Source organism: Anolis carolinensis, unplaced genomic scaffold (assembly GCF_035594765.1).
Source record: "Anolis carolinensis isolate JA03-04 unplaced genomic scaffold, rAnoCar3.1.pri scaffold_11, whole genome shotgun sequence".
Classification (NCBI taxonomy): domain Eukaryota; kingdom Metazoa; phylum Chordata; class Lepidosauria; order Squamata; family Dactyloidae; genus Anolis; species Anolis carolinensis.
Window position 1 is genome coordinate 5034784 of NW_026943822.1, and position 17180 is coordinate 5051963.

Sequence of the window (17180 nt, forward strand, 5' to 3'; positions counted from 1 at the left end):
AGTACGTAATTAAGAGCATGAGTTGTCAGCCATGTGCCTGAGGTCCAAGGGGGAGGGGGAGAGCCACCAAATAGATCTGGTCTTGCGTCTCCCAGCAGTTACGTTAATGAACAGGCCAGCTTATTCCGTTTGTGTGGCAAAGATACACTGCTGCCATCACCTTCCCTGCCCTCCCCAATGGCATCCCCTTGAACCCCACGCTGAAATGGAAACTTCTCGCTGGCCACTTAAAGGGTGTTAATGAGGAGCCGCTCATTAGCACGGCAATCAAAGTTGCCTTGGTTATTAAGATAGCTAAATCTGCCAGCTGCCCAGCGGGGAAGAACCGTTCAATTCTCTGGTTCTCCATCACTCCCCGGCTGCATTGATTTCCCTTTTTTTTCCCCTCCTCAATTTGGCTTGCCATCACACTGGCTGCCCTCCCCGCTTATAATAATAATAATAATAATAATAATAATAATAATAATAATAATAATAATAATAATAATGCGGTTTTCTGGCATTGTATATTTTTGCTGCTTCTGTGACTGTTCATTTGGGTTTTGATGATTCCGTAGCCCACTTGTCGATGGATGTCCAGAATCAGCAGCATCCACCGCGGTCCTTTTTATCCTGGGCGACGACCGAGCCAGTATAGACTTCGTTTGGGTTTGATTCTCCATAATGCTAATGGGTTAGGTGCTCTCAGTTCTGCTCCTCAGCTGAGGCCTCTCTGGTTTGGTTGGACCTGCCGGTAGTTACACTACCGCCAGCACAGCCCCCCCACCACATCAAGGTGGCACCTGCTGACAGCTGGCACAACAAAACACTGCATGGAAAGTTCCTTGACAAAATTGAAGGAAAATCTGACAAGGAGAAGACCTGGCTCTGGCTCACGAATGGGACCCTGAAGAAGGAAGGAGACAGAAGGCCTGATCCTTGCAGCCCAGGAGCAAGCCATCAGAACAAAGGCAATTCAGGCCAAGATCGAAAAATCAGCTGATGACCCAAAATGCAGACTGTGCAAGGAAGCTGACAAAACCATGGATCATATCCTCAGCTGCTGTAAGAAAATTGCACAGACAGACCACAAACAGAGGCATAACTACGTGGCCCAAATGATTCATTGGAACTTATGCCTCAAGTACCACCTCCCAGCAGTAAAGAACTGGTGGGATCACAAACCAGCAAAAATCGTGGAAAATGAACACGCAAAGATACTGTGGGACTTCCGAATCCAGACTGATAAAGTTCTGGAACACAACACACCAGACCTCACAGTTGTGGAAAAGAACAAGGTTTGGATAATTGATGTTGCCATCCCAGGGGACAGTCGCATTGACGAAAAACAACAGGAAAAACTCAGCCGCTATCAGGACCTCAAGATCGAACTTCAAAGACTCTGGCAGAAACCAGTGCAGGTGGTCCCGGTGGTGATGGGCACATTGGGTGCTGTGCCAAAAGATCTCAGCCGGCATTTGGAAACAATAGACATTGACAAAATTATGATCACCCAACTGCAAAAGGCCACCCTACTGGGATCTGCGCGCATCATCCGAAAATACATCACAGAGTCCTAGACACTTGGGAAGTGTTCGACTTGTGGTTTTGTGAAACGAAATCCAGCATATCTATCTTGTTTGCTGTGTCATACAACATCGTTGTGTCAATAATAATAATAATAATAATAATAATAATAATAATAATAATTTTATTTATATCCCGCCTCCATCTCCCCCAAAGGGGACTCGGGGTGGCTTACAACAAAATCAGATACAAAACAATGATAAAATATAATAATAATAATAATAACAACAACAACAACAACTTTATTTTTATACCCCACCCCATCTCCCCGGAGGGACAACAACAACAACAACAACAACAACAACAACAACTTTATTTTTATACCCCACCCCATCTCCCCGGAGGGACAACAACAACAACAACAACAACAACAACAACAACAACAACTTTATTTTTATACCCCACCCCATCTCCCCGGAGAGACTCAGAGCGGCTTACATGGGGCCATGCCCAGCACAACAATACAATACAATAACAGCAATAAAACAATAAAACAAATATCGCATCAATAAAACAACAACAACATCAGTAAAACAATCATAAAAATCAGCATACAGCATAAAATGTTAAAAACAGGAGGCTAAAACACAGATCTGGCCAAAGTGCAGAAAACTTCCAACATGGGAGAGGTAGTTTCATAGCTAAAAAAGTCAATAAAGTGCAAGGTAATAATGGTCAGGCATCCTATTATTGAAATAAATATTATTAAAATATTATTAAAATAAAACATGAAACATCAAAGAACAATAATAAAAACTAATAATAATCTATACACAGCAGCCGAAAAAACACAACGCGGTATTAAAACATCGAATTATCTCTACCCCCCCTCCCGTCTCCCCCCACCGGGAATGACCTTTCTGGGAACGCATTTTGGCACCCGAGAAAAGGAGAGCAGACAACCGACTCACATGTAGCGCAGATGAGGGTTCTTGTCGAACGCACGCGGCTGAATGCTTCGGAGCCCTGAGTTCTTGATTGTCCTGCAAAGATGGAAAAGGACAGCGAAGGAAGAATGGTCAGTGGTGGCCAGGCATGCCAAGGAAGCTATTGCATAAAGCCTGCAAATAACTAGTTACAAACAATTAGGCACAGGAAATTGCTATTCATAAAAATTAAGGCATAGCTAAGATATATTATTACAGTAGAGTTCCGGTTATTCGACATAAACGGGCGGGACGAATGTTGAATAACTGGATCTGACGGATAATAGGGAGGCCCTATTATCCAGCAAGCCGGTCGAAGGAAGTGCCCCATGCACGTTGCTAGGTAGATAGCAAGCTACCTATCAACGCGCAGAGGCGCTTCTGCCCCGCCTCTTGGGAGGCGCCCGTGCGCATTGCTAGGAAGATAACAAGCTACCTAACAACGCTCAGGGGTGCTTCTTAAGCCGAGTGCTCACCACTCCGCCCCTTAGGAAGCGCCCGTGCGTGTTGCTAGGTAGCTTGCTATCTACCTAGCAACGTGCACAGACCCCTCCCAAGGGGCAGAGCAGCGAGCACTCGGCTTAGCGAAGCGCCCGTGCGTGTTGTTAGGTAGCTTACTATCTACCTAGCAACGCGCATAGGCGCCTCCCAAGGGGCAGAGCAGCGAGCACTCGGCTTAGCGAAATGCCCGTGCGCGTTGCTAGGTAACTTGCTATCTACCTAGCAACGCACACGGGCACTTCTCTGCTCACCGTCCTGCCTCTTGGGAGGTGCCTGTGCGCGTTGCTAGGTAGATAGCAAGCTACCTAGCAACGTGCATGAGCGCCTCCCAAGGGGCCTGGGACGTCGGATAATACGGAGGGTCGGTTAACCGGAAGTCGGTTAACCGGAACTCTACTGTATTATGACTTAGCAAGTGTTAACTGCAGAACAACGCTAGTTGTTTTTATTTTCTTCTACAGGAATGGGTTGTGTATGGCCTTGCTAAACTGAGGGTGGAGAGGTAGGGTTAAAACTGTGATTCCCAAAGTGGGCGCTACCGCCCCCTGGTGGGTGCTGCAGTGATCCAGGGGGGCGGTGATGGCACCTATTAGGACACGGGGGCGGGGCCAGGGGAGGGGCGGGCCTCTTCCCAAGTGCCAGAGACAGGGCTGAGCACCTGAGGCATCTGTTAGGACACAGGGGGCGGAGCTAGAGGAGTGGGTGTGGCTTCTTCCCAAGAGCCCGAGACAGGGCTGAGCCTCTAGACTTCTCCTGACAGGCCTTTAAGGCCTAAAGGGCACATTTCCTGATCCTGCCCTGGTGTTCTGTTCGGTGGGCATGCTTCCAAACAAAAACCTGGCTAGGTCTTACTTTCGGGGGAGGCCTTATATTTAGAAATTCAACAAAACCTCTACTAGGTCTTATTTTCTGGGGATGTCTTATTTTCGGGAAAACAGGGTAAATGAAATGAATGAATGAATGATCTCTACTTAGTAGGCTGAAGTTTCAGGGAAGTTGTAATAGTAATAATACAATATAATAATATTAATTATATATTATATTTTACATGTAATATTACTAATAATATTGCAATATATTGGTATAGTACAATATAGTAATTTATTGCCAGTATCTCGGAGAGTAACTATTACACACTTCTTTTGTTACTCCCCCCAACATCTATCCTCTAGATTGTTTTTCTATCTTATGTCCCTGTTCCCCGTGGCTTTATTCTTATCCTTTTCTCACCCCAAGTTTTAACTGAGTGTCTCATGCGGCCCACCCTGTTATATTGTTTTTTTGATTTTGTGTTGCACTGTACATGATTATTTATTGTATTGTTTAATTGTATTATGATATGTTGTTTTTATATTTTGCTATATTGTACTGTCCTGGGCATGGCCCCATGTAAGCCGCCCCGAGTCCCCGTTGGGGAGATGGTGGCAGGGTATAAATAAAGTTTTATTATTATTATTATTATTATTGTACTATGCTCATAATATAATATTGTATGTAAATTTAATTTGCAAGCCGCTCTGAGTCCACTTCGGGGTGAGAAGGGCGGCATAGAAATGTAGGAAATAATTTATTTATTTATTTATTTATTTATTAATTTACAGCATTTCTATTCCGCCCTTCTCACCCCGAAGGGGACTCAGGGCGGATCACATTACACATATAGGCAAACATTCAATGCCTTTTAACATAGAACAAAGACAAACAAACATAGGCTCCGAGCGGCCTCGAACTCATGACCTCCTGGTGTGATGTCTCATGGGCCTTGTAGTCCCGTTCCTAGTGCTATTGTGGCTGATGAGGAGGAAAATTTGGGATTTCCACCGGTTCAGCCAGAATCGGAACCCCTGCACCTGGAGGATGTTTGCCCTCAAGCAGTCAGCCAAACAAGCCTTGGGCAGAATTCTCCCCCGTTTTCCCGAAAGGACAATTATAATAGAGATAGAGGAGCGAGGGAGGCTAATCGCCGGAGCCTCAGAATCGCAGCCAAACAACTAGCTGATTAGGTCTGCTTCCCTTGGGAAATTCTAAGGAGTCATGCATCTGGATGGAGTTGGGTTTCACTTCTCGTTCTCCAGGGAAAGTGTTCTTCTGGCGGGAAACGAGACCCTATTTAGGTGTTTTGCCGCAAGGGAAACCTTGCGGAGTCAATTCGTCAGCTTTAGGAGTGAGATCGTGTGTAGACTTCGTACTCCAGTTCCCTGTTTCCCAGATCAAGTTTCCAGCCTTGCCTCGTTTCACGGACTTCACTGGACTCAGTTCATGTTTCATGTTTGCCTTGTTTCAAGTTTGATCTAGCCAAGTTTCAAGTCTTGCCTTGCCTTGCGTTTTACCACGGACCTTGCTTCCTAGTTTCAAGCCTTGTTTTCCAGTTTCCTTCGGATTTACCTTAAGCCTCGAAAGACTTTGGACAGTTCCCCACACTATTGCTTGGCAAATAGTGTGTGTTTCGGTCAAGTGGATTATAACTTTGAACTTTAATATCTTATATTGGACAATATTTTCCTGGACTATATTTGGCCTTTCCTGAAAGGTCTGCTTCTGAACTATATTCTTCACTTGTTTTTATTGACTTTATATATTTCTTTAATAAAGATATTAGATAGAAACTGGTCTCTGCGCATGGTTATTGGTGCTCTGCAGCCTGGATTGTGACACCTGGTCAGAGTGATTCATTGCAGTTAATTGCAGCTGGCTTGCTCTCCTGCCTGCGCCACAGCCCGGGCTGTGCTGAATAAATAAGTTCAGCAGAGTGGCTTCTTTGTGCGGACCTGCGATCGGAAGGCCACTATTGCAGTTTCATTTATTTTCTTTTTTCTTTTGCCCTAAAAGCAAAAGACATTTTGCAGGTGTGGGACTTGGGGACGTTTCCATTGTATGCTGCTCAAGGCAGGAGCTTCACCTTGCCTTTGATCAGGATCTTGAAAGGTGTGTCGTGAGTTTGGAGGTGGGTTCGAAAGCAGGTGGACAATAGGAAAGGACTAGTCTGGACTAGTCTACACAGCAACTAAAAGGCTCAAATTGGGAATCAGCAGCTTTAAAGGATCAGATGGGATCCTATTGGTTTCTCTTGTTGCCTAGTGCTTCTGATCACTGGATGGAAGCCTGCCAACAAATTACAGGAGCTGTAGGCTATGTCTCAGAGGAAGAATTGCAAAGCCACCTCCGAGTAGAGTCTCACTTATCCAACATAAACGGGCCGGCAGAATGTTGGATAAGCGAATATGTTGGATAATAAGGAGAGATTAAGGAGAAGCCTATTACACACCAAATTAGGTTATGATTTTACAAAGTAAGCAGCAAAACATCATGTTAGACAACAAATTTGACAGAAAATGTAGTTCAATACGCATAGTAATTACTGTATTTACAAATTTAGCACCAAAATATCACGATGTATTGAAAACATTGACTACAAAAATGTGTTGGATAATCCGGAATGTTGGATAAGCGAGTGTTGGATAAGTGAGACTCTACTGTATTTCTTGCCTAAGAAAACCCCATGAAACTAATGTGGTCATTATAAGGAAAGAGGTAACTTGAAGGCATATGCATGCATAAGAACATAATCTTTGGTTTAGAGGTATTTACGGACACAAAATCCTAAGAAGAGACAGCAAGGAACTTTCTCATTGGGCTGCAAGAGGGACCTTTATGGTGGTTATAATTTATTTTACTTTTTGTATTCTGCCATTTATTAGAAGCAGGACTGAAGTGAGGTTGGGGTAAAATCTGGCACAGATGCAGATAAGAGCAGGTATAGTAAAGGTAAAGGTTTTCCCCTGATGTTAAGTCCAGTCATGTCTGACTCTGGGGGTTGGTGCTCATCTCCATTTCTAAGCCGAAGAGCCGGCATTGTCCATAGACACCTCCAAGGTCATGTGGCTGGCATGACTGCACGGAGCGCCCTTACCTTCCCACCGGAGCAGTACCTATTGATCTACTCACATTGGCATGTTTTTGAACTGCTAGGTTGGCAGGAACTGGAGCTAACAGCGGGCGCTCACTCCGCTCCCAGGATTTGAACCTGGGACCTTTCGGTCTGCAAGTTCAGCAGCTCAGCGCTTTAACGCACTTCGCCACCGGGGCTCCTTAAGAGCATAAAATATATTAAGGATAATAATAATAATAACTTTATTTGTATACCCCGGTCCATCTCCCCGAAGGGACTCGGGGCGGCTTACATGGGGCCTAGCCCGATAAAACAATCAAATATCAATGATAATAAAACAATTATACCAATAAAACCTCAATTATCAGTAAAACAATCGATAACAATCGACATGAAGCATACAATATTAAAACAGAAGACTAATTCATAGGATTAGTGTTGAAAGATCATTATCTATAGAAGGTAAAAAACAATTTGAAGCATATTCACTGGAAATCAAGAAATAAAAGCAGTACTGCTTATAGCACTTTTCTTACAGAGATTTGGTTTCCTAAAGCTTGTTGGGAAGAGGACAAGAAAGGGACAGCCAGCCTCAGTTCTCCTAGGAGGGAGCCTGGAGCACCAAGCAAGGAAATGTTGTTCTGTTGCCTCCTGTGAAGGTGGCCTGGCCAAACCAAAGGCCTCCCCAAAAGCTCCCTTAGGCTAATAAGGGGGAATAGGTAGCCCAGACTCCAAGCTGAATAGGTTAGAACCACCTCTCGGAATCCAGCCTGGAAACAGACTGGTAACTTGGGATACTGTTGCAAAAGGAGAGCTGTTTGTTTTCTGTACCCGCTCCAATCGTTTGTCTTGCTATAGCTCTTTTGGGAGAAGTAAAGTTTTTGTGTTCACTCCAAAGGTAGTCTCACACAGAGTCTATTACATGCAAAGGGATCTTGTAGCACCTTTGAGACCCACATGAGAGAAAGACTAGGACACGGAGCAATGGCTTCAAACTACAGGAAAGGAGAATCCACCTGAACATCAGGAAGAACTTCCTCACTGTGAGAAAGGCTGTTCGGCAGTGGAACTCTCTTCCCCGGACTGTGGTGGAGGCTCCTTCTTTGGAGGCTTTTAAGCAGAGGCTGGATGGCCATCTGTCAGGGGTGCTTTGAATGCGATTTCCTGCTTCTTAGCGGGGGGTTGGACTAGATGGCCCATGAGGTCTCTTCCAACTCTACTATTCTATGATTCTATGATTCTAAGACGGTGGTAGAATAAACTTTAGTCGAGTGCAGTCTGCTTTGTCAAATGCATCAGAATGTATTACAATAATCCAAATAGGATTAAAATTAATGAATGTGCCTGGATCAGACATCTTTAGGAATGTGTGAAGCCGGAACACTAGCTTCAACTGTGCAAATGCACTCCTGGCCATCACAGAATCCTGGGCATCCGGGCATGGCAATGAATTCAGGCAAACGCCCAAACTGCACATCTGTCTCTTCAATGTGGTACACTGAATTCTTATTCAGACAGAGGCTCATCTGTCAGAGTGCTATGACTCTTTCTGCATGACAGGGCTTGGACTGGAAAGCCCTTATAACTCTACTAGCTTTGCCCGGCCACGCGTTGCTGTGGCTTATGCTTTCAGAGTGTTGCTCTTTATTTACTGTCTTGATTTTAGAGATTATATTGTTCTGCATTATTATATCACAGTAATTATTACATATTATATTTATAATCTTATATTATCTGCTTAGAACTGGATTATATGAGGCCCCTTCTACACAGCTGTATAAAATGCACACTGAAGTGGATTATATGGCAGTGTGGAGTCCAAATAATCCAGTTCAAAGCAGATAATATAAGATTATAAATGGGTTATATAGCTGTGTGGAAGGGTCTTGAATCTACACTGCCATATAATCCAGTGCAAATTAGATAATCTGTGGAAGAGGCCGAGGCCTAAGTCTGGCTGTTCCTTGGGCTAAGTTGGTTGCTAGGAGACCAGGTGGGCAGAGATTAGTCCTCTAACTGGCAGCAATTGGATAAAAACAATTATTCCTTTCCCTCTAATTACGACTTTATTTTTCTTTTCTTTTTGTTGTATCAACCTAGAGGCGTGGATGATGGGTTGTGTTGTCAAATTTCGAGGTTGGGGGGCCTGTAGTTTTGTTGTTTTGTTGGTTGCCGTGATGCCATCACTCATTTATATATATAGATTCTCTAGTTTTCATTTTGCCTGAGCAGGACCACATCCATTTTGTCTGGATTATGCTTCACTTAATGACCCCCATTCAATCCATTTCTGATAAGAGTTACTGGTTTTGCGGGTTGGGGGGGGGGGGCAATTAACTTCTAACTGGCAGCAATTGGATAAAAACAATTATTCCTCTCCCTCTAATTAGGACTTTATTTTTCTTTCCTTTTTGTTGTATGAATGTAGAGGCATGGATGAGGGGTTGTGCTGCGAAATTTAGTGTTTCTGGGATGTGTAGTTTTGTTGTTTTGTCTTAGGCCGAAATTTCATAACCCTTTTATATATATATAGATGTTTTTATGATGAATGTTTTCTATATTGTGGAATGATATTTTAAATTGTAAGTCGCTCGGAGCACTCTGGTGGAGAGCGACTAATTAAGAAATAAAGTGAAGTGAAGTGAAGTAAAGATGTGTTGCCCTTTGTTCCTTCCTGGAAGCACAAATAGAGTCATACAAAAAAGTCACAAAAACTTGTTGCCCTTTCCGAGTGTGTTATCAGAGGAGGGCATCATCCCCCTGCTTAGCCAACCATGAGTCAAGAAAAGTCAGAAATGAGAACAACTCAGAGAATGAGGTTTTTTAAAAAAGAGACAGCTCAAGATGAGTGGGAGTAAGAGAAAGATTGGACAAAACCGAACAGGGCTCATGGTTAAAAGTGAGATGAGAAGACCTGAGCTGCAGAATGTCTGGCTGCTTACATGCCTTGTCTGAGCCTTCAGATCAGCAGTCCAATTCTCAGACACTTTCAGGTTTCTAAGAAAATCAGTTTGGGAAGAAATTAAATGTTATCCATCCAGCAATGTGTGAGGTGACAAAATTGGCGTGTTTGAGCCCAGTAACAGTTTTCATTTTGTAAAATTTTTTTTAAAGATCAGCACAATAACACCTCGAATAGACTACCTGCCGCTCTATTCTTTCCTTGAAAGCTTAGATACAGTCACTTGAGAAGGTCATGCACAGAAAACTAGAAAAAGTGCAAAAAGAGAAAAAAGGAAGGAGCAAAACTAATGCATATCTGTCAATCTCCTCTCAAAGGTGAAGAATTGCAGTGTCAGCCCCATCTATATATATAAAAAGGTAACGAAATTTCGGCCTAGGACAAAACAACAAAACTACACATCCCAGAAACACCAAACTTGGCAACACAACCCCTCATCCACGCCTCTACGTTCATACAACAAAAAGAAAAGAAAAATCAAGTCCTAATTAGAGGGAGAGGAATTTTTTTTATCCAATTGCTGCCAGTTAGAAGGCTAAACTCTGCCCACTTGGTCTCCTAGCAACCTACTCAGCCCAGGGGACAGGCACAGTTAGGCCTCACTTAGGCCTCTTCCACACTGCCTATAAGATACAGATTATCTGATTTTAACTGGATTATATGACAGTGTAGACTCAAGGCCCTTCCACACAACTATATAACCCATTTATAATGGACTTAATGTCAGGGGGAAACCTTTACTCTTTACCTTAACTACAGTAGAGTCTCACTTATCCAACATAAACGGGCCAACATAAGCGAATATGTTGGATAATAAAGAGGCATTAAGGAAAAGCCTATTAAACATCAAATTAGGTTATGATTTTATAAATTAAGCACCAAAACATCATGTTAGACAACAAATTTGGCAGAAAAAGTAGTTCAATACACAGTAATGCTATGTAGTAATTACTGTATTTATGAATTTAGCACCAAAATATCACAATATATTGAAAACATTGACTACAAAAATGTGTTGGATAATCCAGAATGTTGGATAAGCGAGTGTTGGATAAGTGAGACTCTACTGTACCACCAATTCCTCAATACTTTATTTCCCAAACCACCATACTTCGCCACAGCAATGCGTGGCCGGGCACAGCTGGTGTTATAATAAACTACCCTGTTTCCCCTAAAATAAGACATCCCCAGAAAATAAGACCTAGTAGAAGTTTTGCCGAATTGCTAAATATAAGGCCTCCCCCGAAAGTAAGACCTAGCAAAGTTTGTGTTTGGAAGCATGCAGGATCGGTAAATGTACATACCATAGATTGTTGTACATGGAAATAAAGGTATTAACAAGAAATAATAATAATAATATAATAATAACTTTATTCTTCTATCCCACCTCCATCTCCCAGAAGGGACTCAGGGCAGCTTACACAGGGACAAGCCCAACAACAACATAAATTTACATACGAACAGAAATTTAAAACAATAATTTAAAAACAGTATAGCAATAAAATATAATATAGAAATTCTTGAAGGGATTCACAATTTGGTTACACTGGTTTGTGATGACAACTACTGTACAGTAGATAATAAATTTTCATTTTTTAAAAATTCAACCATAAATGTGAATTCTTCTTTGTGGAAAAATAAGACATCCCCTGGAAAAAAGACCTAGCGCATCTTTGGGAGCAAAAATTGATATAAGACACTGTCTTATTTTCGGGGAAACAGGGTATTAATTCCTGCAGCCACAAACAGAAATTTCCTCCTGATTTCTACAGAATTTTCCTGCTGTTTTTTAAGAGCACATAAGTAAACCTGGACATTTTTTTTTTCTGGACTGTTGGCAAACCTAGTCAGATGGGAAGCACTCGCACTACTCGATTGTCAAAACACTTACAGTCTCTGGAGTCCCGTGTACAGCTCCATATCTACGGCATGCAGCGTCTGCAAATTCCTCCAGTATTCTATGTGTCTGTAGAGAGAGGAGGGGAAAAAAGAGAATGTGAGCACAACAAGATAGTCTTCCAACCCGGATGAAGATAGAATCATAGAGCTGGAAGAGACCTCATGGGCCATCCAGTCCAACCACATGCCAAGAAGCAGGAAATCGCATTCAAAGCACCCCTGACAGCCTCTGCTTAAAAGCCACCAAAGAAGGAGCCTCCACCACACTTCCTCTGGGGCAGAGAGTTCCACTGCTGAACAGCTCTCACAGTGAGGAAGTTCTTCCTCATGTTCAGGTGAAATCTCCTTTCCTGTAGTTTAAAGCCATTGTCTCCAGAGCAGCAAAAAACAAGCTTGCTCCCTCCTCCCGAGGACTGCCCTTCACATATTTATACATGGATATCATGTCCTCCCTCAGCCTTTTCTTCTGCAGATTTAAACATGCCCAGCTCTTTAAGCCGCTCTTCATAGGGCGTATTCTCCAGACCTCAAACTTTTTAAGTGGAGGGCCGATTCATGGTCCCTCAGATTGTTGAGGGGCCAAATTATCATTTGAAAAAAAAAAACCCGAACCAATTCCTATGCTCACTGCACATGTCTTATTTGTAGTGCAAACACCGCCCCCCCCAGCAACAATTACTTACTTATTTACTACATTTATACCCCACCCTCTCTCACCCCGAAGGGGACTCAGAGCGGCTTACAAGTTGTATGTACATACAATATATTATATTATTAGCATAGCACAATATTAGCATTATATATTACTATATTATACTATACCATTATACCGTAATATTATTAGTAATATTACATTTAATATATAATATATAATTAATATTATTATATTATACAATATTATTATATTATATTGTATTATTATTATTAGCCGCCCTGAGTCCCCTATTGGGTGAGAAGGGCGGGGTAGAAATACTGAAATAAATAAATATTATATTGTATTACATTATAATATTTATTATCAATATTATATGTATACACAGTATATTATATTATTAGCATAGCACAATATTAGCATTATATATTACTATATTGTACTATACCATTATACCGTAATATTATTAGTAATAATACATTTAATATATAATATATAATTAATATTATTATATTATACAATATTATTATATTGTATTATTATTATTAGCCGCCCTGAGTCCCCTATTGGGTGAGAAGGGCGGGGTAGAAATACCGAAATAAATAAATATTATATTGTATTACATTATAATATTTATTATCAATATTATATGTATACACAGTATATTATATTATTAGCATAGCACAATATTAGCATTATATATTACTATATTGTACTATACCATTATACCGTAATATTATTAGTAATAATACATTTAATATATAATATATAATTAATATTATTATATTATACAATATTATTATATTGTATTATTATTATTAGCCGCCCTGAGTCCCCTATTGGGTGAGAAGGGCGGGGTAGAAATACCGAAATAAATAAATATTATATTGTATTACATTATAATATTTATTATCAATATTATATGTATACACAGTATATTATATTATTAGCATAGCACAATATTAGCATTATATATTACTATATTGTACTATACCATTATACCGTAATATTATTAGTAATAATACATTTAATATATAATATATAATTAATATTATTATATTATACAATATTATTATATTGTATTATTATTATTAGCCGCCCTGAGTCCCCTATTGGGTGAGAAGGGCGGGGTAGAAATACTGTAATAAATAAATAAATATTATATTGTATTACATTATAATATTATTATCAATATTATATGTAGACACAATATATTATATTATTACCATATCATTCATTTACAATATTTTATTTACAATATGAGTAAATGAAAGAACAATACAATATTTAAAAATAAAAATAATTTTAACCAACATACTGTAAACTTATCAGGATTTCAGTGGGAAGTGTGGGCCTGCTTCTGGCCAATGAGATAATCAAGTAGGATTGTTGTTGTTGTGCCTTCAAGTCATTTCAGACTTTGGGCGAGGCGAAGTCTAAAACTGAGGGCGGGGGCCAGGTCAATGGCCTTGGAGGGGCGCATCCGGCCCCCGGGCCTTAGTTTGGGGAGCCCTGCTCCAGACCCTTGATCCTTTGAGTCACTCTCCTCTGGACACATTCCATTTAGGAGTCAACATCTCCCTTCAATTGCGGTGCCCGGAATTGGACACAGTGTGATTCCAGGTAAAGTGGTCTGACCAAAGCAGAATAGATGAGAGGGGGAGCATGACTGCTGGTACGGCTGTACCAGAAGCTCCGACTTTATTTTCTTGCTGCTAATGTTCATAGGACAGGCCGCCTGTCAATCATCAAGTTTGGTTCCGCCCCTTGTTCAGGGCTCTGGGAGGGAAGGAGCCATTTTTAAGTCAGTCTCACTAAGAAAGCTATGCTAAAGGACGTAGACCAGCTCGTCCCGTAGAAAAGCTTCATATCTCAATAACATCCGGGGATATAGAACATCCGAGAAAATAGAAATGGAAATTCCAGGGAAAAGGTCCCAAAGGCTCTGGCTGAGAGCTTGCAGCCTCACAGCCTCACAGCTCATGAGGGAAACAGCCCTAAAGTTTCCAAAGAAACCTCAGAGAGAGAACAGCACCACAGATCCACGGAACCCCAGCTGAAACATCTGCAAGCCTTGGTTGGTAGGTCCACTCGATACCCAGATGCATTTGGAATCGGTAGTGGGTCCTACATCAGCTAAGCCCATATTGATAGACAGCCTGGGAGAGGTTATAAGAGGGTTTTCACAGTTATCCAAAGCCAATTGCCTGTCCCCTGGGGACAAGACTGAAAGGGCCAACAGTTTATTAAGGAAACCTTGAAGTGTTATTTGACTCCTTGAAGATTTATTATTTGTTCAACAATAAAGACTTTGTTATCTCATTAAAGACTCAAAGGACTGTCCTTTTCAGGAAAATTCTCAAGAATCTCTCTTTAAGGTGCCCTGGCTTCCCGCTAGGCATAAAGTATAGGTCCTATACAAAGACAATAGCTACAGGCCCAGCGCGTGACAGAACAATGACTTCCCTGGATCTAGACACTATACTCCTATTTATGCAGGCCAACATCCCATTGGCTTTTTTTGCTGCTGCATCACATTGTAAGCTCATGTTTAACTTGTTGTCCACAAGGACTCCAAGATCTTTTTCATATGTCCTGCTGTCGAGCCAGGCATCGTCCCCCATATTATATCTTTGCATTTCATTTTTTCTGCCTAAGTGGAGTATCTTGCATTTGTGCCTGTTGAACTTCTTTTTGTTAGTTTCGGACCATTGCTCTAGTCCAGGGGTCCCCAAACTAAGGCCCGGGGGCCGGATGCGGCCCTCCAAGATCATTTACCTCGCCCCCGCCCTCAGTTTTATAATATAATATTTTTGTATTAGTTTTAATCATATAATATATTGTATATACATATAATATTGATAATAATATTATGTTATACAATATAATACTAATAATAATACCATATAATAATATTAATTATATGTTATATGTTACATAACATAATAGTATAGTGGTATAGTTCAATATAGAATTATATACTGCTAATATTGTGCTATGCTAATAATCTATATATATAAAAGGGTAATGAAATTTTGGCCTAGGACAAAACAACAAAACTACACATCCCCGAAACACTAAACTTGGCATCACAACCCCTCATCCATGCCTCTACGTTCATACAACAAAAAGAAAAGCAAAATAAAGTCCTAATTAGAGGGAGAGGAATAATTGTTTTTATCCAATTGCTGCCAGTTAGAAGGCTAAGCTCCGTCCACTTGGTCTCCTAGCAACCCACTCAGCCCAGGGGATAGGCAGAGTTAGGCCTCACTTAGGCCTCTTCTACACTGCCTATAAAATACAGATTATCTAATTTGAACTGGATTATATGGCAGTGTAGACTTAAGGCCCTTCCACACAGCTATATAACCCATTTATAATCTTAGATTATCTGCTTTGCACTGGATTATCTGGACTCCACACTGCCATATAATCCACTTCAGTGTGCATTTTATACAGCTGTGTAGAAGGGGCCTCATATAATCCAGTTCTAAGCAGATAATATAAGATTATAAATATAATATGTAATAATTACTGTGATATAATAATACAGAACAATATAATCTCTAAAATCAGGACAGTAAATAAAGAGCAACACTCTGAAAGCATAAGACACAACAACGCGTGGCCGGGCAAAGCTAGTATAATATATTGTATGTACATACAGCTGCTCTGAGTCCACTTCAGGGTGAGAAGGGTGGGATATGAATGTAGTAAATAAATGCAGTAAATAAATAATTAATTTTAGACTTAGGCTCGGCCAAAGTCTGAAATTACTTGAAGTCACACAACAACAATCCTAATTAACTTGACTATTTCATTGGCCAGTAGCAGGAGCACACTTTCCATTGAAATCCTGATAGGTTTACGTTGGTTAAAATTGTTTATATTTTTAAATATTGTATTGCTCTTTCGTTGTTGTTGTTGTTGTTGTTGTTGTTTCACTACAAATAAGACATGTGCAGCATGCATAGGAATTTTAATTTTTTTTTCCAAATGATAATTTGGCCCCACAACAGTCTGAAGGATTGTGGACTGGCCCTCTGCTTCAAAAGTTTGGGGACCCCTGCTGTAGTCTGTTAAGACTGTTTTGAATTCTGCTCATGTCTCCTGGAGTATTAGCTCTCCCTCTCTTGCTCTGCACTGGAGCCAGGGAGCAAAGGTATTACTTTCCACACGGCCCAAGTTGACCCTACAACATTTTCTCCAGGAACCAGTTTTATCCTGTCTAGATTTGCAAGAATGCAGCACATTTACCAGAATAGCAAATATAAATAAATAAAACAAAACAAAATAAACCTGGGAGCATTTCTGAAAGTACTCTTGCAGTCATCGCAGGAGAGCTTGAAAAAACAATCACTGAAAAAAACACTGGCAGGAATTTTCCCTGGCTGATTATGGGGGACAGATGCAATTTTATATTGTAGCACACAGTTCTGCAATACATTGTGGACAGGAAACAGACATCAAATAAGAACAATTGGGTGTGGCATATAGTCCGTTTAAGAGATCAGGGGAAAAAAATGATGTTAAAGATTCTGAAGGTTGTTGTTGTCATGTATCTCCAAAGTCTCGTTTTTGACTTAGGTTGACCCTATCATGGCAAGATTTGTTCAGAAGGAGTTTGCTTTTGCCTTAATTTGAAGCTAAAAAAATGTGACCTACCCAAGATCCTACAATTGTGATTTGAACCTTGGTCTCCAGAGATGTAGTCTAACGCTACTACAACATGCTGACTCTCATCTCATATTTACCAGCCAGTAAATGTGTTATTTTTGCATGAAT

The 17180-nt window shown here is 40.8% G+C and overlaps 1 protein-coding gene across 6 annotated transcripts in view; it reads right to left on the reverse strand.

The window, feature by feature from the left end:
• ntrk3 (neurotrophic receptor tyrosine kinase 3) overlaps window positions 1–17180 on the reverse strand; it is a 707738-nt gene that overhangs the window by 510613 nt on the left and 179945 nt on the right. For all 6 annotated transcript variants that reach the window (XM_062963028.1, XM_062963030.1, XM_062963029.1 and 3 more), the window contains exons 2-3: window positions 11736–11810; window positions 2478–2549 (exon numbers count right to left, since the gene is read on the reverse strand). In XM_062963028.1, the coding sequence (XP_062819098.1) occupies window positions 2478–2549; window positions 11736–11810 (147 nt within the window). The remainder of the gene's footprint in view (window positions 1–2477; window positions 2550–11735; window positions 11811–17180) is intronic.